This window comes from Salminus brasiliensis, chromosome 1 (assembly GCF_030463535.1).
Source record: "Salminus brasiliensis chromosome 1, fSalBra1.hap2, whole genome shotgun sequence".
NCBI classification, from domain to species: domain Eukaryota; kingdom Metazoa; phylum Chordata; class Actinopteri; order Characiformes; family Bryconidae; genus Salminus; species Salminus brasiliensis.
In genome coordinates, this window is record NC_132878.1 from 10,934,507 (window position 1) to 10,962,256 (window position 27,750).

The window sequence follows — 27,750 nt, forward strand, 5'->3', positions numbered from 1 at the left end:
GTGTAAGCCTCTGCATCATTATATGACAGTTGTCTTAACCCTGCATAATTGTGTGTGTGTGTGTGTGTGTGTGTGTGTGTGTGTGTGTGTGCGTGCAGAGTTTAAAACGCAGCTTGGAGCAGGCTCGCGTGGAAGTCTCTCAGGAGGATGACAAGGCTCTGCAGCTGCTCCACGACATCCGTGAACAGAGTAACAAGCTGCAGGAGATTAAAGAGCAGGTAGGGTGTGCTCTTACACAACCTCGTCACACAACATTCATTATACACCATCACAATATGTCAGATACTGATATTATTCACTGATAAATGGAAAAACATAAATATCATTGGAAATACTGCTGAGAATTGCTACAGATAATTTAGCACCCTATTCTAAACTTAAATGTACGGAATAGAAGATAACACCACCTAGAGAAAGAGATTTTATTTACTGCATTGCATATTTCAGCATAATGCCAAATATGGAATTCAAGTCCTATGGTGTTTTTTATGGTGTTTTTTTTTGTTTGTTTGTTTTTTCCTTCTTGAACACCACCTCCTCACTCACAAGAGAATGGAAGTTTATTTACCACATAAGCAAGCCTGCAAATTGACCTCTGAGGTTCTGCATCCTTCAGCTGCATTGTGTATAGCAGCATCATGCCTTTAGTTTTTGCCATGTTTTAGTTTTTACCTTGTTTACCTCGCTGCCTCATTTGTCTTTTCTGTAGTAAGGTTATCATTACCTCCACCATTACCATGTTTGTTGTTGTCAGAAACCTTTGACTCTGCACTGCCCTGTAGTGGATGGATGCCAATGTAAAGCATGCATAGAAGCCTGTGGGTAGGGACGGTTGCGTTGTTTGAAACTGACCAAAATGTTCTGACAGAAAGGGAGTATAAATTAACCAATGATGTTTGTCTAAATTCATGTTATCTTCCAGGCCTAGCCCACTGTGGTCATAGTTCTGAATGTTGTGGCGTTGTGTGCATTTTGGGTGCTTTTTGGAAGCTGTGTGACGCAGTGCGGTGTGTCTGGTGCCCCCCTCCCAAATACACAATAACTGTGTTAGCGTGCTTTTATCAGTGGGACCGTTTGAAGGACAAAGAAGTAAAATGTTTACTCAGCCCAGACGTTCTCCCTCTCTTTCTCTCTCACATTAAACGATTAATGAAGCAGAGCTGATTCTGCTGCAAGCTCAATGAGGCTTGCAACTTCTGGTTGACATTCATCGTGCACACACACACACACACACACACACACACACACACACACACACACACACATCCTGAAATGCCATATATTTCTACAGTGGTGTCGGAGACCGCCATTCATTTATCTAATTACCAGTTGAAACAGCCTTGTTTTTTTAAGTTTTCACCTGAGAAAGAAGCAGAAAACATCCATAATATTAACACTGATTGGTGAACAGTACTGTAAGTAGGGACTTGTGGGGAAAAAACTCTGGATGCTTTGTAATTCCTTCTGTGTTAATAATATTATAAACTTATGAGTCACAAAGAGGTGCTTTGATTTGGCGTTAATGGAGATAAATGAAGTCGTCACTCTCTTTTTCAATGCAGCTCAGCCTGTAACGGAGAATCAGAGTTTGGACGAGTGGAAGTGTTGAATAAAGGAGAAGAGTTTGAGCTGGTTTTGTGAAGAAGGAGAAAAACAGGAGAGGAGGAGGTTTGGGAGAAAAGGAAATGACAGCATGACTCATTTCTGTGTGTGCGAGAGCTTCATCTCCACGGAAACAGCATCTAGACGTGATTAGGAAGCTCTGGGGTTGGTGGCAAAATTCTGTTGGGCATCTCAATGCAGTGGTTTTGTTTTTTTGTCTGGATAGAAATACATTCTGTGTAACAACACAAGGTCTTACACATAAATCACATCATTCACATGATTCTTGCACACATCATAACCGCCACACCTTGTAACAATGCCCAACTCGGCAATAGCATCCCACTGTATAGTTCAGCTCACCCATTTAGCACACACCCCAAGGCTTACCAGCTCAGATTCTCTCTTATACAAACACACACATCAAAACTCATTCTGGATCGCACACGGTACAGGAACAAGCCATAGCCCTACGTTTAAATCTCACTCAAAATTAGTATAAAGCCAGTCATATTAGATTATCTGTCTGCAAAGTTTTTGTGAATCAAAGTGTTTATTTCAATAGTATTTGCTGCGATGAGCACTTTTTGAGATTTGGTGAAATTAGACTTGTAGATTTGCATCCTTGACCAATAGCTCACCTGCTCTGGCTGTCTTGACTTCTGAAGGGGCGGCCCAGTTCTGAAGACCCAAAATGGGGGAAACACTAATGTTAGCAGTGAGATTCTATATGAACGAACTAATAGGTAAGAGATTGTGGCTTAAAGCAGTATTATGCAGTAGTTCTATCTTCACAAATAGCTTTAAAATCATGTTGATGCTCTACTGACCAGTAATAGGAGACTCTGGCTACTCTGATATCCAGTGTGGCAATGAAAAAGATGCCGTTCTCCCTCCTATTACATGTGAATGTACAATCAATATGATCAAAATTGCTGCATAATGTTTTTAATTAATGTTGGATCTTGCTGATGTGTCTGTGTTATTCAGTGTGAGAAAAGTGAGATGTGGGCAGATATGCTATTGCAGAGCAGTGTATCTATTTTTTATGCCACACTGAAAATTAGTCCAGTGTCAGAAGATTTGTCTATCATTCGACCCAATTTAATAAAGGTAATGAAATTAATAGAAATTTCTTTAAACATCATTTGGCTAAAAAAAAAATCTCATCTAGATCCTTCCTATAACCGTCTACCTGTCTTTGACATTGACTTGGAGGTAGAGTTTCCTATTTCTCCATGCAGAATTCTTTCAGCTGTGTGATGTCGCTGCTTCAGTGTTTATAGTAATGGTCTCTCATTTACCTCAAGCACCTTCTGATACAAGAGAGAATTCAGAGAGGATTCTATGATTGAGATCTTGCAAGGTTCTTTTGCAGTAAGACAGCCCCAACCCATGATTTCTACCTCTGTTCTTCACAGTTGGTCTGGGTGTTTTAGTTAATCTGTCAAAAGTATGTTGTTCCAGAAGTCTTGGTCTTTGTCTAGGTGTTCTATGGTAAGCAGCATCATGTGTTTTTTGCAAGCCTAAACGACAGGGACCTTTTCGGACCTATACAGACTTATCCCCCCCTATTTAGGCAGACGGTGAAGCACAAATACCACTCACAATACAACAATACAGTGGTACAGGAAATACAGTAGGAAGACTTACTTCTGTGGTTGCCACGGTAAAACTGAATTAGATAGGAGCTGTGACACTTTACATCCCATTGACTTAAACGCCATCTCAGTGTACCTTGTAACATCAGGCGCTCCTATGCACACACATTATTTGCAGGTAAATATAATACCAATGTACTGTAAACAGACCTCAAATTACAGTACATCCACTGGAAATAAGAGATGTAGAGGCAGCAGCACAGTCCTCATGGAACAACTAGTTCATGTGTCCTTCAGTGGACCTCAGAAGCCCGTTTCCATTACCAATTAAATGGCTAATTAGCCGTTTCATGTGAGACCCATTTACAATGATGATTGATGGTTTGAAAAGGCTAAGAGTACTCTGTCGTGTCCACACATCAGCTTTTTATCAGCATTCAAAATGAAGTAATGCCATTAGCGCCACAGCGATACCGATACCATCTCACAAGAAGGTCCCTCCTCTGATCGGTCAGTCCACACTGCCCCACAATCAATGGTAGTCTGCTTCAGCCTACAACACTCCCATACATATTGATTTTAGGCTCGCTGTGTTTAAATGTGGCCTTACAGTGAGTGTTAGCTTAAATTAGCGAAATATTCAATAACATCAGTTATCATCCCAAGGCTATTAATCAATCATTTGTATTTCTGTGGTAGTAGCAATAGTAGCTTTCCTATAGCCTGAATTTATATGTCCAGTTTAAATAGTTGTCATACAGTGTCAGAAACCACTAGCTTTTAGCCTATTGGATATGCTTTTGCATTCTCCTGAGGTAGTCATTGCATTTAGCCTTGAAAGGCTGTACTGGGCTGGGTTTGTGTCCATTTCTGAGGCGTTAACACTGTTATGTAGCAGTTTTTGGGGTTTGAAATTGCCCTTTTTTACAGCCATGTTTTTCTTATGTGAGTTCTGCTTTTGAAGGTAAACACAACAGTGTTTGAGGTTCGGGGTATGTTATATCCATGTACCAAAATCTCATTATTCAGCTACACCAAGGTAATTACAGGTTTCCATTCTAGGTCATACTTGTAAGTTATCCAGGGTGATTGGTGTGAAATTGGTGCATTATAGAGAAACTTAAACTTGGATCTCTTAACAGTGATGGTGATGGCAACCAGATGTCATGATGTCTACAACACAAATGCAGTCATTTTATTTATTTATTTAATTAATGCTTTTGGCACTATTGCGCCTTAAAACACCCCACATATATCCCTGCCCCAAAAACAGTTTGAAAATACATTTTACGAAAAACTATATCTCAGGCATGAGACAGCATATTCATGACCATTTCATGTAATGACTTCAAAACAGTGAACTCTTCAGATGTCTGGTTTTTGGTCATTTTGACACCAAACCACTCTAAATGACTTTGTTTACATCTTAACCTCTTAATTATGCAGAAAATTAGAAACATTAGTGGTGTTCACTTTTAACATGGTTTCAGGCAAGTGTGTGTTATGGGCATGCAGTTTGCATGATGCTAATGGGTACAACATAAGCTTACGCTGTGTCTGTTAGCTACATTAGCCTCAAGCAAATGCCTCGTTTGATTGCCTTGTCGACTGCGTTTGGGTTATGGAGAAAATTGTGTACATTTGATCAGCTTTAAGCTGGAGCATGTTTTAATCAGCCATGTTTGAGGCACGTGCAGGCATACATACCAGCACGAGTCACGCTCCTGCTGTAATGCTCATGACGTGATGGCTCTAAAATAGAGAACGCCTTTAAAAAGAGCCATATTTTCCACACTCTCCTTAATGCCGCAGTCATCGTTTTACAGACCTCTGTTTATCAGCCCTCGAGCCTTTTTAAATGTAATGCATTTTTAATGGGACCGTTGTGGCCTGTGTTTGGCAGGCCGACCAGGCAATCTCTCTCTTTCACACACACACACTCACACACACACTCTTACACACTTAATTCCCTGCGGTTCTCCTCACCTCTGGCTCTCATGGCCATTGCAATAGCAGTAGGCGGTGTAAATCACTGAATCACAGCAATTTGATTCGCGACTTGATTCCCGATTCTTTAGGAAATGACTCAATGGAACAGTGACAAATCCTCAGGTTTTTTAGTAATACATTATTTGAAGGTTACCTGCATAGGCACTTCACATGGAGCATAAGCACTGAATAAAACAGAAGTGCAGTTTATTTAATGGAAGCCAGTGCTGCTGCAGTAATGAATGGCTATCTTTGTTTCTCACGTCTGCAGACACACTTGTCTCCTAAAAATAAATTATGAATCAAACTTATATTAAATATTTATTTTTGATGCATTTAAAAGCAAGCAAGCAAGTAAGTAAGGTGTCCTTTTGTGCAGAGCTTTTTGTCATACTGCCACTCAAGTCGTGAAATTTTCGGTGTGTATTTTGCGTTGCTGGCGCACGTAGGCCTGTCTTGGTAATTGTCGTACATGTATGGACATGACCTCAATCAGTTGTACTGACCTCAATATTGTCCATAGTGTTTACTTAGCAAGGAAAGCCCATTAATGTGAATGAGCCAGAATGTGAACTTTTACAGTTATTTATTTGAACAGTTATTTATTAAACTTGATCCAATTCTATTGTCTAAATATTCCTTATAATTAAAAAGGTCATTGCTCTTTAAAAATGTGTAATTGCATTTTTAAATCATATTATCAATATATCAGTTGCATAAAATGCTCTTAAAATGACAGGCCTAGTCATGCCAAAGCGTTAAATGCGTCTTGGGCCGATTCTTAATGGTCTCTTGGTCTTGGTCTTCAACTCCCTTGGTCTATCTGTCTATCTACTCATCTACAACTATTTGTCTGTCTGTCTATCTGCATCTACAGCTCTCCATATATCTGTCTATCTATCCATCTACTACTCTATATCTGTCTGTTTGTCTATTGAATAATTGACAACTCTGTCTCTGTCTGTTTGTCTATCTGTCTGTCCCTCTACACCTCCCCATCAGTCTGTCTGTCTATCTGTCTTTCCATTTCTCTACAGCTCTCCATCTGTTTGTCTTTCTTTCTTTCTGTCTGTCCCTCTACAACTATCTTTAATATGCCAATTTTAAGTGAGTGTTTAAAAGCTGCTTCTAGCATTTGATGTCATTTGTGCAGGAAATATTGCTGCAGGTATATTTACTTTATGATTTACTATATAATTGTGAGCCTCAGCATACATCAGTCATGCTTTAAGCTTTAATTAAGTTTTATTATTTGGTGTGAATTCTCCAGTCTTAATTAGAAGGGTTTCTGGACTGGTTTGCGACTTCGTATTTGAATGTGTATTATATTATACTTATGTGAATTTTTGGTGAATCATTACTGAAATCTAACACAAATCAGTTCACAGACTGACAAATAGGGACATGTACTGGTACTGGCATACTTGGTTAACCATTCTAGGTGCCAGCATTGGAATACTTAAATCACTCCTCCAGTATTCACTGTGTTTTATCCCAGAATGATTTAAGAGAACTTGCAAGCTAATCTATGAGTTTATGCTTTAACAGGAATGTGAAAAATGCTTGTTTTTGCGATTAAGAATGAACAGCATATTACATTACACTTTGACAACAACATTTTCGTTGCTAAGGGCATACCTGAAGAGACCGAGATAGTGAGGCTGTATTTTACTTAGCTGATATTAGACACCAGAAAGTAGCATAGTCTAAGGAAGAGTATTGTGGGGTACCACATCCAAAGTAGAAGTAGAGAGAATTTCAACCACCTGCTACATTTAACATCCACCCAAATGTCCATACGTCTGCTCCTACCATTTTGTGGAGGAGAAACTCAGTTAGGAGGCTTTGGTGAAATTAGTGTGAAATGATTGTGTACATCGTCTATTTGGAGCATTTCTATTGGTTCATTCATTATACATGTCTGACAAAACATACAGAGCGCAACGGACAAATTCAATTTTTGATTATTTTTTATATAATAAAGTTATTATTATCAAGTCATTATATATATACATATATATATTTAAACCATGATTTAAAAAAAAAAAAAACACTGTCACAGTCAGTCAGGAACAGTGTGCCACTACTCATAGCTGGTGTAGACAGCTTGTGTTGTTTGCTGTTAAGATGGGGTGTTTGTTGCTGTGGTTCTTTTAGACAAGCTTGGGACTTAATGAGTCCTAATGAATTTATGTTTTGGCAATACTACCTTAGTTCTGACCAAAACAAATTATAATAACTGTAAATACCCCCCCCCCCCACCTTTCCAAAGTGGAAAACACTTATATGCATGTCATATTCACCATTCAAAATGGCAAATTTCTCTAAAAGGAGATGAGCTTTCATCTATGATTAAATGATGCAATACGATCCAGTGTAGTTTTGCACTCAGGAGTAGCAATAACAGCTACTCAGGAGTAGCTCCTTTAATTAAAGACAGAGTCGCGTTAAGAGTCTGTAAATCTGCTGGTCAACCGTATGCTGGGCCTGGCAGGCCAGGCGGGGATTTGCAGGTGGTGCTGAGAGTGATGGAGCTGCAGGGAGCTTTGATTTAGAAGGTAAAATGCCAGAGGTAAGCCTGGGGAACAATAGTGCTGCTGGATTGGGGCAGTTGTGGCTGTGTGCTCTTGGTGAGTTACTGTATTGTTGTGTTTCGTGGTGACATTTAAGTACGTCCCGCGTCGACCAGGTGCCGTTCCACTGCACTCCAGCCTGTGCTTTAGGGCCTCATATTCAAGCTGGCAGCCTTTCCTCTCCCCTCCCCCCCTTCTGTTCCTGCTCTTCATCTCCTCCCTCATTTATCATTGTGCCATCCGTCATTAAGCCTGCCTTTGTCCAATGCTCTCTCTCTCTCTCTCTCGCTCGCTCGCTCGCTCGCCCTTATCTCTCAGGCTTGTTTTTTTTTTTCTTTGCCTTATCTCATCATATCTGTTATATTTCTGCCACCTAAGCACATAGATTTATCACCGCACACACACACACACACACACACACACAGAACTGTTACGTGACAGATCTTTGTATTTTCTACCAAATGGGAAGCTTTCCACTAGATTTTGTATAATTGCCCCAAATCATCCCCAACTCATTCCAGAAGTATTGGATGGAGCACCATCATTCCAGAGAACACAGTTCTACTGCTCCACAGCTCAATGCTCATGCCTGGCATTAGTCATGGTGCCAGTAGGTTCATGTTTATCTGCTTCAGGGAGTCCTATTCTATTGGCAGTACTTCTCTATAGGGACTAGACTGAATGCATTACAAGGAGGGGTGTTCACAAACATTTGGATATTGTGTGTGTGTGTGTGTGTGTGTGTGTGTATGTGTGTGTATATATATATATATATATATATACACACACACACACACACACACACACACACACACACACACACACATTCACTTTCACTTGCATTGGCTCTGTATCACACACAGTCTCTCACACCCTCAGACATATAGACTCTGTCGCATTCAGAGACAGAGGCAGTGTGTGAGGTGAGTGTGTGTCTGTAGGGGTCCTCTGTGGGGAAGGTGTTTAGTGTGTGATTGATGTGTCATCTATCAGCAAGACTCCTTCCCTCCTCCAGTCTTTCACCCTCTCATCCTCTCTCTCCATCACTCTATCTCTCAGTCTCTCCATCTGCATCCCTCTCTCGCCCCTCCCCTGCCTGCTCTTAACCTGTCCATCACCACTCCTCTCTCTTTCCACGTCGCTCTCACTCTTTCTCACTCTCTCTCTCTCTTTCATGTACTTTATCTTTTCTTCCACTGCATAGCATCTCTAAAATGCGCCACAGACAACCCATCATGCAGCATGACCACGTCTGGCAGAGCCAATGGTTGACCCTTCTGTGAGATCTATGAGATGTTGGCCATGTCATTGGGTGGTTGCGATTAGATCGTCGGTAAAGCCACAGCCATCCATGGAAAGTATGCAATTGCAGTGCAATTGTAACCAATGCTGGCGTCTTTTAGCTAAGGTAACATCACTGTGGAATAGTGTTCTCCTTCAAGCATGTTCAGCTGTCCAGTGACAAAACAAGACAATCATAGATGCTGCCTCAGCAGCACTTCTGAAAGATGTGGTGGCGCTTCATGTGTCTTAGAGGAAACACATGCTAGGCTTCACCCTTCCAGCTCTGATAGCATTGCGTGATGGGAAAGCTGTCCCTAGTAGGAGGGCTGATTGGCAAAAAGAAAAGAATACGATCCATTATGGTGCATCATAGTGCCAGACGTATGTTAACACTTTTGCACAGCACTGTAATTATAAATGAATAATTACATTCACTGCTTTTAATTACAGCAATTATACAGTAGTCTGCACTACTATAGAGCAGTCACTGTATTATAAACAGTATATAAACACTATGATCTTGTCTCATTATTCACCGGAGCCTCATTTGTGCCTTAGACACAGATGTCAAACATACAATCTGTGGGCCAATACGTTCTAATCAGGCATGCCAAATACATGCAGGTGTCAACCAACAGTGATGATATATGAGAAAATACTACTACTAATACTTCATTAGAACGTGTGGCTATTTTCACATGTCAAAATTGACCATAAGACATGCATCTACAGTTTTACCAAATAAATGTTTTTTTTAATCAAACCTTTATTATTTAAATGTATTTGGGTTTTTTCTTGTAATGATTTGTATATGAACTGTTATGTAATATACTTAAGCCAAATGAGGCATGTTCTGCAATGCTTTTACATTGTTTACAGATTGGCATTGGTGGTAGGTCAAAAACTTGAAGCCCTCCAGCAATTTTTCGGTTTACCACACTGTCACGTTTTATTGTGAATTTGGCTCTCGTGTCTCTTTGTAAAAAGGATCATTTTAATAAGGATTTTATGCCTGAGGTAGGATATTTTTGGAAGATGAACATGCTCCACATTTTTCAGGTTGTGAACTTCAAGTGTTTGTTCTTGATTAAATATTTTGAAAATTGCACTGTGGAAATGGCACCCTTCTGTAGAATGACTCTACCTCTAATGAGTTTGTCACCCGTGCTCTAAGAAACTGTTAAATAAAGTAATTATGATTGAAAAAGTATATGTAAATAAAAAATATATAAAGTAAGTGTAATATAATTATAATAAAACTATTTTATGTGTATATGTGTATATATATATATATATATGAATGTTTAGTACTTTTGCCAAGTAGTAGTGTACATGATGCTCAAATGAAGCCATAATCAAGCAAAAGCCACTGACATTTACAGGTGATGTCAGCCGAGCTCAAATTCATACTTTTCTGACACAGAACTGTGTAAAAATGTTTCTCTGCCACCTCCCAGATCAGTCCTGACATTTGAATCCCCACGTGCCTCATGCTGACTGTTGACTCAGAACAGTTTGACTTTAATAAAAGGAGTGTTTTGACGGAGACAGGCGTGAGGAAAACACTGTGCCGTTACATCTCGCACTCCCCGTAGTCTGTCTCTCTCTCTCTCTCTCTCTCTCTCTCTCTCTCTCTCTCTCTCTCTCTCTCTCTCTCTCTCTCTCTCTCTCTCTCTCTCTCTCTCTCTCTCTCTCTCTCTCTCTCTCTCTCTCTCTCTCTCTGCAACTCAGACAGAACTTGTCACTACTTCCAGCTTTGCGACTCGCGCTTTGTTCCTCTCGTCCTCGCTCTCTGCTCTCACTTTGAGGCTTTCTGGGTGGCGTATTTGCTGGAACACTGAGCCACTTCAGTAATTAAATTTTTAATAGAGGCCTAATGATGAATGATGGGCGGCGAGACGCTCCGGCTGAAGAGATGGAGATGAACAGCCCTGCAGGGGTTCGGACCCTGCTGAATCGAGCTGCTGCTGCCTGTCGCTTCTGCATCATTTTGCGGTTCACCTTGTGACCTCTGCTAACTCCGTTTAAAGCTTTCCCCACGCTATTCACTGAGCAGTTGCTTTTGAAAGTAAATTGCCGCATGCTGTCATTTGCTCAAGTGATTACAACAGTGAATACAGCAGAAATGCTCTGCACTGGAGCTACAAGGCTAATGTAGCTTAGAATTAATAGAATTGTATACCCATTTCTGTCCTGGGACTGAAGTGGCGAAACGATCTTCCCCTGGGTGTCCAAACGACAAGAGTCACTTGCTGTCTTTAAATGCCGACTGAAGGCCCATCTCTTCCAAAAGTACCTGGGTGAAGTGTAGTGTCGACTATTGTGGTCTCCATACTGACTTTTGTATTTTGTAATATCTAAGCTTAGGTATCTTTAGCATCCTAGCCAACACAAACATCTGCATCTTAAATTTAAATGTAAATGCAATTAGTGCTGTGAAAAAGTGAGATGAGAGTTCTGGCTTTTAGAAATGATGTAGCTTGGCTAGCTTCATGGCCTCATCTGGTAGAACCTCGAGACTTTGATTACGTTTAGGTCAATGGTCAGTGCTCTCACTAAAACCAAATTCTATATAGTCATTGAACAGTTTGTCCAGAAACTAAACTCTTTGGGATTACCTGCACTGATGTCTTATTAATTATTAATTATTCATTATCTTATTAATGTGTTCTGATCCTTATCCATAAACCCATTCTAACTGAACTAATCACACACTAAACTAAACAGTTGTACTGTTCAGGTCTTTTCATTGAACATGTCGAGTGAACATCCACAGAGCAGGCTAGAAAAAGTAAGTGAACCTCTGTGGTAATGATATCTCCAAGAGCTAATTGACAAAAGGTGTTTCAGGTAAGGGCTTCACCTTTGCCCATTAAATAAACCCACCCAAGGCGTGGAACCGCCGGATCTGCTCGACTCAAGAAAGGTTAGCTAGTGTAAACCATGTCTTCATGCAAACATCTTTCAGATGACGTGTTATAGAGACGCATGAAGCTAGAAAGGATTCATCTGTCTGAAGCATATTGATCCAGATGTCCTGGTCTTTGTCTCGAGATCTAGTTCGGAGCTAATATTCAGGGGTAACGCCAGTCCAGTGTAGGGTTGGGTGGTATAACAGTAATATCGTATACTGTGATATTTAAACATGCTGGTTTAAATATGGTATCTCCAAATGAGGACGGGGTTTCAAAATTACGACGTGTCTGATTTGTCAAATTTCTGTTCTGTATCTTTGTATTACATGGACAAATAAGCTCATTCCTCTTGTGCTTTTAGGATGGCTGCAGGGTGAGGGTAGTGTGGGAGCTCACTGATTGGTGATGTCACACTTTGAAAACAGGTGGGGAAGAAAAAAGGCCACTGTAGTTGTGAGTTTAACAATGTGCCGAGTTGGATTAAAAGGCAGAGCAAGCAAACCTGCATGACTGAGTTAAGACTAAATGTGCCTGAAAACACTCCTGAGAGAATTCACTTGACTTGTTGCTGGAACACGGTCTGTGCTGTGGTCTTTAACCTGCTAGCTAACTTATCTAAGCCGGCTACGAGTCCAAACACGGCAGCACGGGTCTCCTTTATCTCTTGCACTCAACACCAGTCACACGACTTTGCTCTCTCAGACACGAGTCATTACTGTCTAACCGTGTGTAAGTGGGGTTTCTGTCGGCCAGACTTGAATTTCTTGTGTGGTGAGCGGTTTTGTTATCCTGCTGAGTTAGCTAAGGCTAACCAGCTTCTCTTTCATGATTCACAGCAGTTTAACATTTGCAGATGTTGTCCCCCTAGTATGGAAAAAAAACAAAAAAAACAAAAGCTGATGCCGCCCAACCCTTGGCCGGTGTAGTCTATTGAATTAAATGCATGTGTGGGTGGTAATGTTCTGATTTCTTAATAATAATCTTGTGGATAAATAATAGCGTGTCTATGTGCTCCTGAGAAACATGAAACAACTCAAGTCCACAGAGTTTGACCCCATACGATAAATTTACTTAAATCACAAATGCACCCATAAGGTCTTGTAACCCCCAAAAATGAATCCTTGATTAGTCCCCGCTGCTGTACGCTGAGATGCACTCCTACTCTCATTAACCTGCCTGGTCCCTATCAGCAGGCAATTTCACATCATCAGATGCTCCTCCATTATTGCTCAAGAAGTGGAACGATTAATTCTGACCTCCTCGAGCTCGTCATACCCTCTTCTTTGACTACTACCTTTCTCTCCCAAGTCTCTTTACGGGGAGGTGCTCACAAGAAGAAGTGCAGTAGGACATCAGTTAAGATTAAGAGGCTTTTGTGATTATGCTGAGACTTCTACGTCTTCCATCCCTTAATGGGAGGACGCCCTTCTTATACCATGCGAATATTAATTTGAACTTGAATAGACTTTGGATTCAATTAAATTTGCGGCAGTGATCGCTCACATACGCCTTTTCATCAGTTGCATGAGTTGATTGTTTTTAAGGGGTACTGAAAGTGTCCCTCTCTTGCTGTCTTCAGGAGTACCATGCTCAACTGGAGGAGATGCAGGTGACCATCAGGCAGTTGGAGGAGGACCTGTCGGCTGCCCGTCGCCGCAGCGACCTGTACGAGGCCGAGCTCCGAGATTCCCGTCAGACCAGCGAGGAGCTCAAAAGGAAAGCTGCAGACTATCAGCACAGGATCCAGAAGGTGTGTGTGTGTGTGTGTGTGTGTGTGTGTGTGTGTGTGTGTGTGTGTGTGTGTGTGTGTGTGTGTGAGAGAGAGAGAGAGAGAGAAAGCAAAATAATAAACAAGTGACTAATGAAAAGAATAAACGATGAGTGAATTAATCTGTGATTAGGTAAGGCAAGCTCATTTGCATAGCAGGTTTCAAACACAGCGCCATTTCAAAGTGATTCGCATTTCAATAAAGCAAGAATACAAATGGCCTGAAGAACAGAGTTGAACACAAAAATGCTACAAATCTATGTATAAATAATTAAAATAGATAACAGATCATAGGGGCCGTGGTGGCTCAGTGGTTAGAGCGCCGGGCTATCGATAACAGGGTTGTTGGTTCATGTGAGGGCTTTGCTAGCTAAAGTTGATGTTGGAATGAGACATGGCTCCACCCCCCTAGGTGGTGCACTATGTAGGTGTTGTTAAGCGACTATACCCAACATGTAGAACTATTTGTGCTTTAGCCATAGCGTACACCAGTTTTTCTCAATCCAGGGCCTGCAGACACACTGCCCTGCATGTTGTAGTGGAGTCCCTGCTTTAACACCCCCCCCCGTAACTCTGAAAGGACTTGTTAATGAGCTGACTAGTTAAATCATGAGTGCTGTAAACAGGAAAAGCGCAGGGCAGGGTGCCTCCAGGACCAGGGTTGAGAAACACTACATGATACACTATGCACAGCCTTCTGTAGACACTGCTTTGTTTGCGTGTGTAGAAAGTAGACTTTCATGACCAAAGTTGTGCCCTAAATAGGGGATAGGGGTGAGTTAACAGTTAAGTGGTTACCAGTTAGAAGTGAAGAGTCAAGAATGTGTTTGGAAATATCTGAATGAGAATATGAAATGTGGACATGAATGCTTGAGTAAAGTAATGAATGAGGAAGCAAGGAAATGTGTGGGTAAATGAGAGCGAGAGTAAAGGGCTGAGTACATGAATGAGTGAATGAATAAATCAGTGAGTAAGTGAATGAAGGGAGTGCGGAAATGAACAAGTGTGTGAGTAAATAGATCAGCGAGGGGGTCGATGAATGGGTGAGGGAGTGGACGAGTATGAGAATGCAAGAGGGACTCAATTGAAATGGTTTTCAAAGAACCATTTAAATTGTTATTATAGATATTATTATAGAGTTTATTAGGGAGCACTGGGCAGATTCAAGCAGAGCTTACCTGCTGAGTGACTATTAGAAATTGAGGCTGCGAGGCTGGTTGTCTAAATACATTTGAGGAGTCTTGCCCTCATGAGCAATAATTATCCATTAAGTGTTATGCTTGAGCTTTAATGTGACAATATAATTCACAATATTGTATAAAGGAGTTGTATTATGTCAATATTATTATTATTAATAATAGTAATAATAATAATAATAATAATATTTTGTTTGTAATATTTAATATTTTGTTTAATAAAATGTAAAGCAGTAAAATGTGAGAATTAATATTTGTTTTCTTATAAAATTCACCTTTTCTCCAATGCTGTAAATACAAATACAAAGCTCCCCAGCCAGCGGCTGTGAAGTGCACATGCCTTTGTTGACAACCTGTGAGATGCAGAACTGTCACTGAAAGTGGGGGGAAAAAGCATGTAGACTGAGGCAGTAGATGGTTATTACAGGATTTTACACACATATAACTAGTTATGCAGGTAGGTTACACGCAGCTCCACCAAAGTTGCATTTGTACAGTAGCAGCATCCCAGCCTGGAGTGGCAATGACAGAGGTGCCATTCTATTGCTATTTTGCTTACATGCTTTTCCTTCTGTAGTAAGAAAGTGAAGTCCTGCTGGCTTGTCCTGCTGGGCCTTTGAGAAAGACAGACGTGTAAAGCCTCCTTTACATGTGATATCTAAGCTAAACACTGCTTTTGTGTGTGTGTGTGTGTGTGTGTGTGTGTGTGTGTGTGTGTGTGTGTGTGTGTGTGTGTGTTTGTGTGTGTGTGTGTGTGTGTGTGTGTGTGTATGTATTTTTGTCTGTCTCCACAGGCAAAAGAACAAGGCAAGTCTGAGGCAGAGGAGCTGCTCACCAAGCTGGAGAAGGTAAGGGCTTCCACTGCCCTCCACATAAACCCTCGTCCTGACTCCAGTTTCACTATAGTCACTCTTCTGCACCTGAAACATCACTCCTCCTCTGGAGAACCACCATGGGTGGGGTTTCACCCTAATAGGCCTTAATTGATACGGCTGAGACCAGCCTGCGTCTGTGCTTCTCCCGCAAACCTGACCTACATTAATATTTGAGCGTCCCTGAGTCTAGAGTAGCCTCCTCACGCCTCCTAACACAATCCGGCTCTCAAGTGCCTTCACTCAGCTTCACTGCTCATAAATACACTTTTATAGGCTTCAGCCGTTTCCCACAAAGCAAACATATCAGAGGCCTTCCGCTCAAGCTAAAACGGAGAACCTGTGTGAGTGTGTATGTGTGAACGAGAGAAAGGGAATGAGTGTGTGTAGGCGTCAAACCCTAGAGTGCTCACTCATCACCTGCTGCTCTAACACTCAGCTTTTTTTCATACAATGAGATCACTTCCAGTTCAAGTTGGTGTTTCATGTTAATGACCGGACTCTGCATGAAGCTGCTACTCAAATGTGATGATAGTTGGTTATTACCATGCAGTCCATAGTGAAGGGGGTTAGGTACAAGTGCTTTTCTTTTATAGAAAAGCTAGAGCACACACTGACGTGATATACTTTTTTTTATTAATTTTTTTTTTTTTCATTTTTTTACAAAGTTATACAATTTTACTTGTTCAGTTTTTATTTATTGCTATCCTAATGGCCTTTAAGATTATTATTATTATTATTATTATTATTATTATTATTACTACTAGTACACATTACGTATTAATTACATTGCTGTATGTGAGCCAGCACTTCAGTTGCACTCTTTTTAAGCACTTCACTTCAGCCTTTGCACAGCAGTACAATGCGATGAATGTGGCACCTTTGTTTTAGATTGCCTTAAGTGGAGCTAATAGCAGCACTATGAAAGTACATTTAGTTTACATTTCAGTGTTACATTTCTGAAGAAATGTAGATAAAATCTGAATCTGAATTTATACGGGGTACAATAGACTTCTGTCATTGTTTACTCTGGGAGGCTTAGCTGTAACACTGTGCTAAAACTAACCTCCCAGTGTGGCGGCTGTGAGTTATATACATGCTTTATTTGCATGCTATAGTATAGTAACAAAAGAAATGATACAAAAACAAGGAATTACAAGTAAAATAGTTCAGATTACTGTGAGAGTTTAAGGATCGCTTTGCTATGGGAATACAAGAATATGACCAAAAGCATGCTTTACTTGAACATGCTTAACTACATATAAAACAATCATGCTATATTTTACCCTGCTTTATGCTGTGTTCCAGTCTCGTTTGACACCATTTCTAGTTCTGAGGTCTAGATTCAGTGTTTCCTCTAGGATTTGAAGGCCCGCACTCCCAACAATTAGTTGGCCATGGACATCAATAGTACAAGTTAAGTCCTTATATAGAATATAAGGCATATGGCAGCGAGAGCCGATAAACGCCAGGTTCAATGTTCATTTTTATATATTACCTGCATGAATGCAATAGTTTACCACCTCTTTACAAACTGATATGAACTGTACAGGGCTAGGATAGTAACCTGAGGTAACCTGGCCTTAGCATGCATTTGTTTACCAAAAGATTGGTTGCCTGTCTTTCTCTGTGTAAATTTAATCAAAACTCATCTGTGATCTACTGTGACTTTCTGTGGTATTGATATAGCTTTAATTTAATTGAATTTAATTTAATGTAGTACTGACAAAATGCTGCGTGGCATGCTGTGGCGCTCGGAGGAGCTGAACAGTGCTCAGAGTCATGAAGAGCCTGCATGCATTGACGTACTTTACATTGGGAATGTTCTTTTCGATTGTTTAAACTAACTTAATCTAACTTAGCCAAATCCAGTTGAGATTTGGTTCAATATTTAGTGATAAAAGGCACCAAAATCTGAACCCTAACCCTACAATTTATGAATGTGAGCATAGTATACAGAGCTGCACCCCCCACTCTGCCTTCCTTTACTCTGATAGAAAGCACTCGGTTGCCTCAGAATGGTCACTGACCGTGCTTTTCATGAAAGATGACAAATGAGAGATGCTTGGAAGGGAGCAGGGGATGTAGCAGATATATATTTGGATATGCTGTTTATAACATTCATTCATTTGTGGCATTTTTGGATATTGTATTGAAGCCATAACTCCCTTAGTTACTGAATAACATAACAATCCTGCAGCTTAAGGGATTAAACCAACAACTGTCTCCCACAGATCTGCCACCATTACCCTGCTCCCTGAGCAGCGTCTGTGCATGCTTCAGCGTTTTTATTTACTCACTGCCTCGTGTAGTAAACAACAACAGCCCAGAGTGTGTGCCGTCTGCAGTGCCCTTCAGTGCAGGTTTCAGTCTGTGTGTGCCCGTGAGATGATGAGCACTAACGTCCTTGACTGATCTTTCAGACCAACGCGGAGCAGCAGCTGAAGATCCAGGAGCTACAGGATAAGCTGTCTAAGGTAGTGTTCTTCAGTCTTTAGAGTTGATCGGCTTGATTGAGTCTCAGATAAAAGTAGACAAGGCCTTTTATTCCTTTGTAATGAGAGTGGCACAGAGTGAGTGTGTGGTTTTAAGGCCTGATATGAAGGTCACTGATAGTAGTTTGTAGAATTTAAAAAATTGTAAATGGTAATACTGCTCAGTTTTATATGATCAAAACTACTAGTGTTTTAATTAGTCAGTGCTTATGCTGCTAATGGTTGATGTGATTGTCAGTTGTTAAATATGACTATATATTATTTCTTAAATCTAATTTCCTGAACTTAAAGGGGCCATATCCTAAATTTTTTCTTATACTTCACTTTTTTGTACGGTTCACGTTTGACATTTGTGTATTTTATCTAAAAAAATTAACTGTCATAACTCATTTTTGCGCAACTTTGATCCCTTAGAACTAAAGAGGCTGTTTTTGTACGTGTCTGATAAACAGTATTTCCAAATGTTTGTGGACACCCCTTCTAATAAGTGCTTAGAAAGCAGCTATTTGAAATTGCACCCATTGCTGACACAGGTGCAACTGCGTGCACACTGCTTGTCTAGTCCCTGTAGAGAAATATTTTCAATAGAGTAGGACTCTCTGGAGCAGATAAACATTCACCTTTGTTGAGCCAACTGATCCCTATGGTGAAATCTATTTGTACTTGGCTGTACTAGCTTTGTGTGAATACAAATGGGCAATGGTACAAATTCAGAAACACATTTTTGGCAGAGTGCATGCTGGTTGGTCCAAATACTTGTGGACAGCCGTTCTAAGTTGCACCAATTGCTCACGCAGATGTACGAAAGCACATTTGCAGCTTTTCTAGTCCCTGTAGAGAAGTACAAGGATAATAAGACTAATATGACTCTCTGGAGCTATTCAACATGAAGCTTTTGACCAGGCATGGGCAATATGGGGTATAGAGACCCCCAGCATTGAGCTGTGAAGCAGAGGAACAGTGTTTTTTTGGAATGATGTACTCTATCCATTACTTTTGAGGAGAAGTTAGGGAGTTAGGGATGAAGTGGGGTGGTGATCATCCAGCAACCTGACCTCACTAACGCTCCTGACAAATCCTCATAGCAATGCTCTAAAATCTAGTAGAAAGTCTTCCCTGGTCAGTAGACATGATTAGTCCAACAAACAGAGGTGGTGTCCCAGTACTTTTGTGTGTGTATAGTGTATGTAAGCGACCAATGCTCTGATAGGCAGCTCTAAATTGTGCCTCATTAAAAACCCAATCCTGGCTGAAACTACTCCTTGTAAGTACGAGTGGGCATAGCTAAGCTTCTGTGGGCTGAGTATGATGTATTTAAGTGTGCTGGTTTCCATTACATTGCAGAAACAATGGTTTTCTGTTATCTGTTTTTGTTTTCGCATTTGGACTGTAAGGACGAGGGAGTGAGTGAGTGTTGTGTTTTGAGCCTTTAGCAGTATTTGCACACTACATCAAGGAGATGGAAAGCTCAGTTTTCTTTGATATGGGTTCTTTAAATAATATAAATCTAAAACAAGCCACTAAGCTTAACATTAAAGCAAAAGTTTGCTTGAAGTTTGCAACTTCACCCAGCTTCAGTTGATCAGCAAAGGCTTAGACATAGATTTTTCACATAGATTTTTAAAGCAAATAAATTAAGACGTTAGTGTGTTTTTACAGAAATAAGATTGGTGACAGTCTAAGTCCAGTATCTGTCAGCATTATTAGCCTAGCATCTTCCATTGTAAACTAATGAAGAACATGTAAGAAATCAAACATGTCTTCATTCGTTAAACTAACATTACAATATTGAAAGAGACGGCATCTGCTTTGTTAGTGAGATTTCTTCTGATGATGCTGATAATCTTGTGGAACCTTAATACCGGCATATGTTTACCTACCAGGTGATGTCTCTAGGTGATGGGCCCTACTTGTCTTTCTATTTTCTCTTAGCATGCCGTGTGTATCATCATTACTCATACTAGTTTGCTTTTCCATGATTTTCTCCATTTCTCACTATGAAACATTGTCTTTGTTCCCTGGGCAGGCAGTGAAGGCCAGCACAGAGGCCACAGAGCTGCTGCAGAACATCCGTCAGGCCAAAGAGCGACTGGAGCGTGATCTGGAGCGGCTGCGTAGCAAATCTGACCCAAGCGATACCTTGCGCAGACGCCTGCGCGAGACTGAGGCAAGACACAGCTCCAATCACATACAGCATCAACACCAGTATCCACTATATGTCCAAATGCTCTTCTAATGAATGCATTCAGCTACACCCATTGCTGACACAGATATGCAAATACATACACACACAGCTTGTCACGTTCGTGTAGAGAAGTATTGCCAATAGAATAGGAGCAGATAAATATGAACCTTTTGGTACCATTCCAATAAGTTAGAGGGATATAAAGAGTTGTGGAGCAGCGGAACTGTGTTCTGTGGAATGATCGGGCTCCATCCAATTAGTTTGGGATGAGGTGTGGTGGTGACTATCCAATATCCTGTCTTCACTGCAAGTTTCTGCATATTTTCTAAGCCCCTGTTCATCAATGGAAAAGTACCACCATACAACCACCACTGATCAGATCCTATTAGCATGTAGCGTGTTGCACTGGTCTGAGTGTATCAGGTGCAGCAGTGTTGCTGTTTTGTTTATTTATTTGTTTGTTTGTTTTTGAACACTTCGTTGTCCCTGCTGAGTAGGGAATACTTTGCCAGCCAAAAACATCCTGCCAGCAGCAGCCCTGTGGCCAGAAACAGACCATTCACTGAAGAAAGGCCAGGGCAGCAGTGTCAACACAGGGCTATCCAGCACAGTTTGGTTATTTCCCTGCCTTAGATGCACCCGATTTACTTGGTTTCACCACTGTTATGGGAATGCACAACCACACAAACAATGCATGATCAGGTGTTATGGTAGTTTCCTCCTACTGATGGGTGAGACTGTGCAGCAGTCAATGAACTGCAGTCAGTAACCGTAAAACTCTAAGGTGCACCCATATGGTAGGCATACCTAATAAAAAGCCCTATGTGTGTAAGCACTAGGTAGGTGTACCTACACTGTAACTGATGGCTACACAGTATAGTTATTAGCAAGTTTTTGTACTTTTAGAACAAACTGATATTTATAGAATTTAAGTTTTTTAAGTCGATTTTTAAAATATTTTCCGAACCTGTGTGGATTGTTTGTCACTATTGTTTGCCAGTTGTTCTTTATATTGTGTAAAAATAAGAAGGTTAAAAAGTTGCCGTTTCGATAACACAAGGTTTTTGCGTGACAGCAACAATATATATGTATATACGGTACTAAACAGACTTTTTTGGTTTTAAACAATTATGTGGACAACAAGCATGTTTATGCTTGTCAAAAAACTATATAACATTAGAATCAATACTAAGAAGCATAAATTCTGGTTAGGAGTACCAAGCTTTGGTTCCATATTTCTCCTTGATGCCTCCAAACATCACATAGACTTGTTCCAGTCTACCAGCAGCACCTGATTAAACTCAATGGAGGACTGACTAGACAAGCTATGAATTGGATGGTAAATAGGGTTAGTTCAGGAGAGCTTTGGAAATGGCTGAACAAGCCATGACATAACTACTTTTTGTATTTGTATTTATATAATGGGTATGTATTGTAATATTAGCTTTATTGCTGAAAACAATGAATATTTACTAGATAAACATAATTTTCTTTATCATTTTCTCAGGTGGCTTAAACATTACGCAGTACTGTATACAGCACTGCTGTAGACCGATGGCCTGGTATTACAATATTGCGTTGTGCTGTCTGTGTAGATATACTATTAAATAACGTTAAAGAGTGTGTGTGTGTGTGTGTGTGTGTGTGTGTGTAGGAGGGCAGGAAGACTCTGGAGAATCAGGTGAAAAGGCTAGAGATGGTCGAGCGCCGGGAGAACAAACTGAAAGATGACATTCAGACCAAATCCCAGCAGATCCAGCAGATGGCCGAGAAGATCCTGGTAAGCCCACATTCTCCTCATCTCTTCCTCTCTTTTTTTCTCTTTCCTTTCTATATATCCCCTCTTTTCTCTCTCCTTTCTGTTCTTTCCAGTTTCTCCCGTTATACCCCCTACCATTATCCCCCTTCTTTAACTGTTTCCATCCTCTTAGCTCCCATTTTCCAAGCCTAAATCATTTCCTCCTTTTTTCACCCCATCATAATCCCCCTTCCCCCTTCTCTTCTGCATTAATCTCTTAACTGCCGCTCCCTCTGTCTCCCCTCTCCCTCGGCAGATTACCTCTTGGGAAAAGAGCACATACTTTCATACCCCCTCACCAACTCATCCCTCTCTAACGGGATGTCCTGTCTGCTGCCATACATACACACACAGTTTCGTCTCACTGGGGACCAGACGCGCTCTCTGTACAGCATGAACGGCCTCCGGTACCATTCGGCGACTCAAGCACACCTCTTTAAAGCATGTTTTCAGTTCCTTTGTTTTTTTAAATCACCTTTCTTACTTTTCTTTCAGGTGGCCGACTTGTCCAGCAATTTTCTGTGCGCTACCTGCCTGCTTGAAAGTGCTATTCTGACCATACATGGTGTGTATTCTTGTCTGTAGGAGCTGGAGGAGAACCTGAGGGAGACCCAGGCCACAGCCCAGAGGATGGAGGCCCACCTAGTTCAGAAGGAAAGACTATATGAGGACAAGATCAAGGTAAGGTGGTGTTCTCAAGTATGAAGCGTTGCCTTCTGTACACTCTACTGGAACTGGTGTTTTTTTCTTCGTTGTTCTGATGAAAAGGTTTCCTGAAATCAAGCACTTTCTCTCACTGCCAGGCATGTTTGCTGCTGTGTCATGTGTTTTGAACTTCTGTGCTCCCAGTGGTGTCTCTAGAAATATTGAAGGATATCTTAGATATAAACCCATTTAAATGAAATGCTCTTTTAGCGCAATGAAATGATCTTCACTTTCAGCCTTTGTGACAGCTCCTTAGTCTTCACCATGGTTCCAGCACACCTTGAACACTATAAAAACACAGTCCAGCTGAAGCAAATTAAGGATGGTTGAGTTCCCAGTGGGACAGTCATGCTTTAACCCAACTGCAGGTGAAGCAGACCAGCAGTAGTTGTTTAGCAGAGGTTGAATAATTGTGACTCATTTGAATAATTTACTTTCTTTGTTTTTTTGTGTGTGTGTGTTTGTATTTGTATCTCTACATATATTCTCAGGGGAATACACACATACACACACATGCACACATACAGAATGTATATATCGTATTCTTCACATTTAATTGTATACACGATTAAATGTTAAGAACCTGTTGTACCTTTCACAAGACAATTACAGCGCTTACAATTTGGTGATTAAGTACCTAACCTGTGCCTTTTTTTAATTGACAGTGTACACTACTGTTCAAAAGTTTGAAATTTGTGTTTTTTAATAATGTGAAAAGTAGTTTGAAGGCAGACTAATACGAAAAATTATTCTATTATGCTTTTTAAATAGGTTTTAAATAATGGGTAAGACTTAATATAGTTGTGTTGTGTAATTTAGAATAAATTATATTTCAAAGGAGGATGATTTGAATAACAAGGTCACAATTATGTAACACAGTTGTTAATATATTGAATAAAACATAAAATAATTAATATTTAATATTTTAACCCACATTATGCAAGTGATTACTGTAAAGCCAAGCTTTTGATTGGTAGTGTGCTTTATGTTTTGACTGCATAAATATTATCTGATACTGCAGAACGGTGATGCGTTTGGAAAACACAGTGATGCTGAATTTCATCAGCATTGCCCCGCACTGTTTTGTATGTTTTGTAGACAGCAGCTGTACAGTATATCATTACTGTCCAATGAAAAAAACGTGTCTCCTGCCTTTACAGAATACGACAAAAATGTTTATTCCAAGACGTTTTGGGGCATTTTTATTGGTCCATTCATCAGAATTATTTAGTACACAGTGTACAGAGCAGCTACAGGTTCAAAGAAATAGAGATACATGCTTTTCATTGAACAGCAGCGATATAGAGAAATGCAGCCAATATACTGTCAGGTAAAAATATGACACCTTCTAGTGACTCTACTGATGTATGTATATACATGTATGTGCTGTATATCTGACTGGTTACTGTCTACATGCTTGTATGTGTGTATGTGTTTAGATACTGGAGGCACAGATGAAAGCAGACTTGGCTGATAAAGACGTTCTAGAGGCCAAGCGAGCCCAGCATGAAGAGGAGGTGCGCGAGAAGGGCAAACTCCTCAGCGAACAGAAAGCTGTAAGAATCTCCTCTCACCTCCTCCTCTTCTCCACGTAGCTCCACTCCGTCAGCAGCCCACTTGCATCTTCCACTCTTTCTATATTTACTCTCCCGTCCTTTCCGGAAGTGCATGCTTTTGCTTTGCCGGTTTCTGAAACTAGAAATAGTTTGCGTTGGAATAACTATGCCCACATCTTCTGGGCTCCCATCTGGCTTTTGTATGAGTGTGCGTGTGTTTGTGCCTGCGCAGATTTGCTGGCATGTTGGCGGGCTTAGTACTGTTTGTTTTCAGAGAGCACACTAGTCTAGTTTGTGCTGTGGAAACAGATTTGAGTCAGGCTTTGAGGGCTTTAATTCCTAATGTGAGTCCAGTTCTAATCAGGTGCTTTATCAAGCTCAGGCTTTAGCCTATGATCTTGTTAACCTGCTGAGCCTGAGCTGAATGTGCTGACTTACAAGCCTATTTGTGTTATTCGTAGATGATGTGACAAGATCTAATGGTTATGGTAGTGAAATACATTTACAGTAGCAATTATTACCCAACAAAGTTGAGCACATTAGCTTTTTTTTTAACGTGAATGTTTTAAAACTAAAAGATTTGGGTTAAAGAGCTGTGAAAATAAGATTTTTAAAAAGGCAGTAACATTTCATGATAATATGTGTTGTGTTATATGAGTAAATGGATATGGGTGGTACCCTGTGATAGACTGGTGCCTTAAGTATTGCTACATTGCGCCCCAGTGATACCTGATACACACACCAACGTTACACACACACCAACAACGTTATCAAGGAGCTACAAGAGCACTTTCAAGCTCTTTTAACATAAGCGCTGTTTATGTTAAACAGCAGTAGGCAGTGTCCTGTTTGCTTTGTAGCGTAGCTAAGTCTAGAAGTTGCATCTTGAATAACAATGTAAAGTATTTTGGTCATCTTGTGCAGAATTCTATCATATTACCATGTTTGCCACATACTGTGCTCAGGTCAAAGTGATTCCACTTCTCAAATTGGTTACCCCAGCATTTAGCTCTGTGGCAAGTTTATATTAGTAGAGTTTTTTTATACACTAAAATCAGTATTTACAGGGACTTCTGGGCTGTTGTTTGGTAATAGACACAGGACAGCTACATATGTGATGAGACTAAATTGTAAACATAAAATGCATAAACTGATTGAATGTTCTTTTTTTTATCCTTTTTACCGTTTATTTTTGCAAATGTTGAGTTTAGAAAATTCTTGCGTTAGTCATTTTTGTTAGCGTTTTTAAGTGCTTCTGTTGTGCTGTTAGGTTTTTCTTTTTCTTTGTTTTCAAGCCTCTGAAAAGCAGAAAGCTGTGATGTATATGGTTTAAACCTTTTTCATGATTTTTATGATTAAACCTTTAAATATTATTTTGTATTTTCTATGAAAATTTTGTGTATATTCATATCGGATGACCTGTTTACCTCTGCAGCCATATCGAGAAATGCCAGATATAATGTTTGTAATTTGAATGCATTCCTTGTATTAGTTCTGAGGCAGACCATATTGTATTATAGCCTGTGTGTTTTCAGTTTACTGACCATGAGTTATAATTTGTTTCACTTATCCAAGTGTTGAATGGAAATGGGTCATGTTTCTGACAGGCATAATTTAGTGTCTGGGTGTATAATAAGCCTTGACCATTTTTTAGTTGTTGAAGAAAATAACAATTGAGCAGATATTTTTTTAATTCAGTCCTTTCAGTCACAGCTACAAAGACTGAAATGATTAATGTGGAAAAATGAGGACACCCAATCAAAGCCTTTATCTACTTTAACAAAGCACATATAACTTAGGCTTGTGAACATTTATTGACAACAATGCTGAGATATGGAGGGAATATAACTAAACACATAAAACTGAACAAATGGCTTTTTCTTCCACATCGGCTTCAGAAAGAAGGTTATAGATGCAGAGGAGTCTGAGAAGAGATTAAAAAAACATCTCAGAACAATCAGAAATCAGTCATTCCACTTTCTAAATCATTTACAAGTGGAAAACATTTAAAACAACTTACAACAGGACATCAGCAGCACATAGTTCTAGCAGGTTCAGCCCAAGATCAGACCACTAGATGCATAAAGATGCGTAAGAAGCCTTAAAATGACATCACAGGACCTACAGATAGCTCATGCCGCAATTGAGGTCAAACCACTGCATCTACCATCAGGAACAGACTGCCCACAAACCAATCTGGGGTTTTTTAGGTATTTTAATTAGTAATAAATGCCTAAATATTTCCCTAGAATTTCCCAAGAATATCACTATTTATATCACTATATATCACTATTATAAATATCAGTATTTATGTTGATTATGGAAATGATTTGTTCAGTTGTTTGTGTTTAGTTACAGTATATCACTTAAAATCAAATGTCCAGATGTTTAAATCTTTCAACAAATGCAAAGGGTTACATGAGGTGTCCTAATTTGTTCCATCTTTGAAATGCTTATTTTCTCAATGTAATCTCTCTCTCTCTCTCTCTCTCTCTCTCTCTCTCTTTCTCTCTGTGTGTATATATTCTCTGAAGACCATCAATGCCATGGAGAATAAGATGAAAAGTCTGGAGCAGCGTATTGCTGAGCTCTCTGAGGCCAACAAACTGGCAGCCAACAGCAGCATCTACACCCAGAAAAACATGTAAGAGTTTAAGGACGCGTAAGGACACCCTGATCTGAACCACAAGCAAACTTTCACTTCTTCTTTATTCACTGTCAGCTTTCCAGTGCCAATTAGAAGTACAGGGCGGCCAAGGAGTCAACATAAGAAAATCAACATAAAATCCAGTCAAAAGTATATGCATAAATACAACGCACAGTGCACAACATGAGCTGTAACTAATGCGCTGTATGTGCCATCAGTATTGTATCATCACTGTCACATGTATATTTCCAAAATTGTAATTTTACAGATGATAAAAAACTCAGGTCAGTGTAGAGCGATGGTATTCCAGGTAATCATGACATTTTCACTTAGGTTATGATAAAAAGTGAAAAATGAAGATGCAAGGTTTTTACATAACAGCAATAAGAAACAGGTATAGTAAGTAGCAGTGTGGAACCCTTTGGAGAAATGATTTCTAACAATGTTTAAAATGTCTTATTTTATTTTATTTTGTTAAATGTAAAATGATGTTCGTTTTTAAACTCGGCAGGATTACAGTACTAGCCTTAGTTTATTATTAAGTAATGGTTTGCAACAAAGGCT

General features: G+C 40.0%; 1 protein-coding gene across 4 annotated transcripts in view; it reads left to right on the forward strand.

Moving 5' to 3' along the window:
* The window catches only part of cita (citron rho-interacting serine/threonine kinase a), a 115,272-nt gene that overhangs the window by 46,595 nt on the left and 40,927 nt on the right, over positions 1-27,750 (forward strand). For all 4 annotated transcript variants that reach the window (XM_072664482.1, XM_072664257.1, XM_072664404.1 and 1 more), the window contains 9 exons: positions 99-218; positions 13,544-13,714; positions 15,723-15,776; positions 18,224-18,277; positions 20,322-20,462; positions 22,135-22,260; positions 22,864-22,959; positions 24,423-24,539; positions 27,074-27,183. In XM_072664482.1, the coding sequence (XP_072520583.1) occupies positions 99-218; positions 13,544-13,714; positions 15,723-15,776; positions 18,224-18,277; positions 20,322-20,462; positions 22,135-22,260; positions 22,864-22,959; positions 24,423-24,539; positions 27,074-27,183 (989 nt within the window). The remainder of the gene's footprint in view (positions 1-98; positions 219-13,543; positions 13,715-15,722; positions 15,777-18,223; positions 18,278-20,321; positions 20,463-22,134; positions 22,261-22,863; positions 22,960-24,422; positions 24,540-27,073; positions 27,184-27,750) is intronic.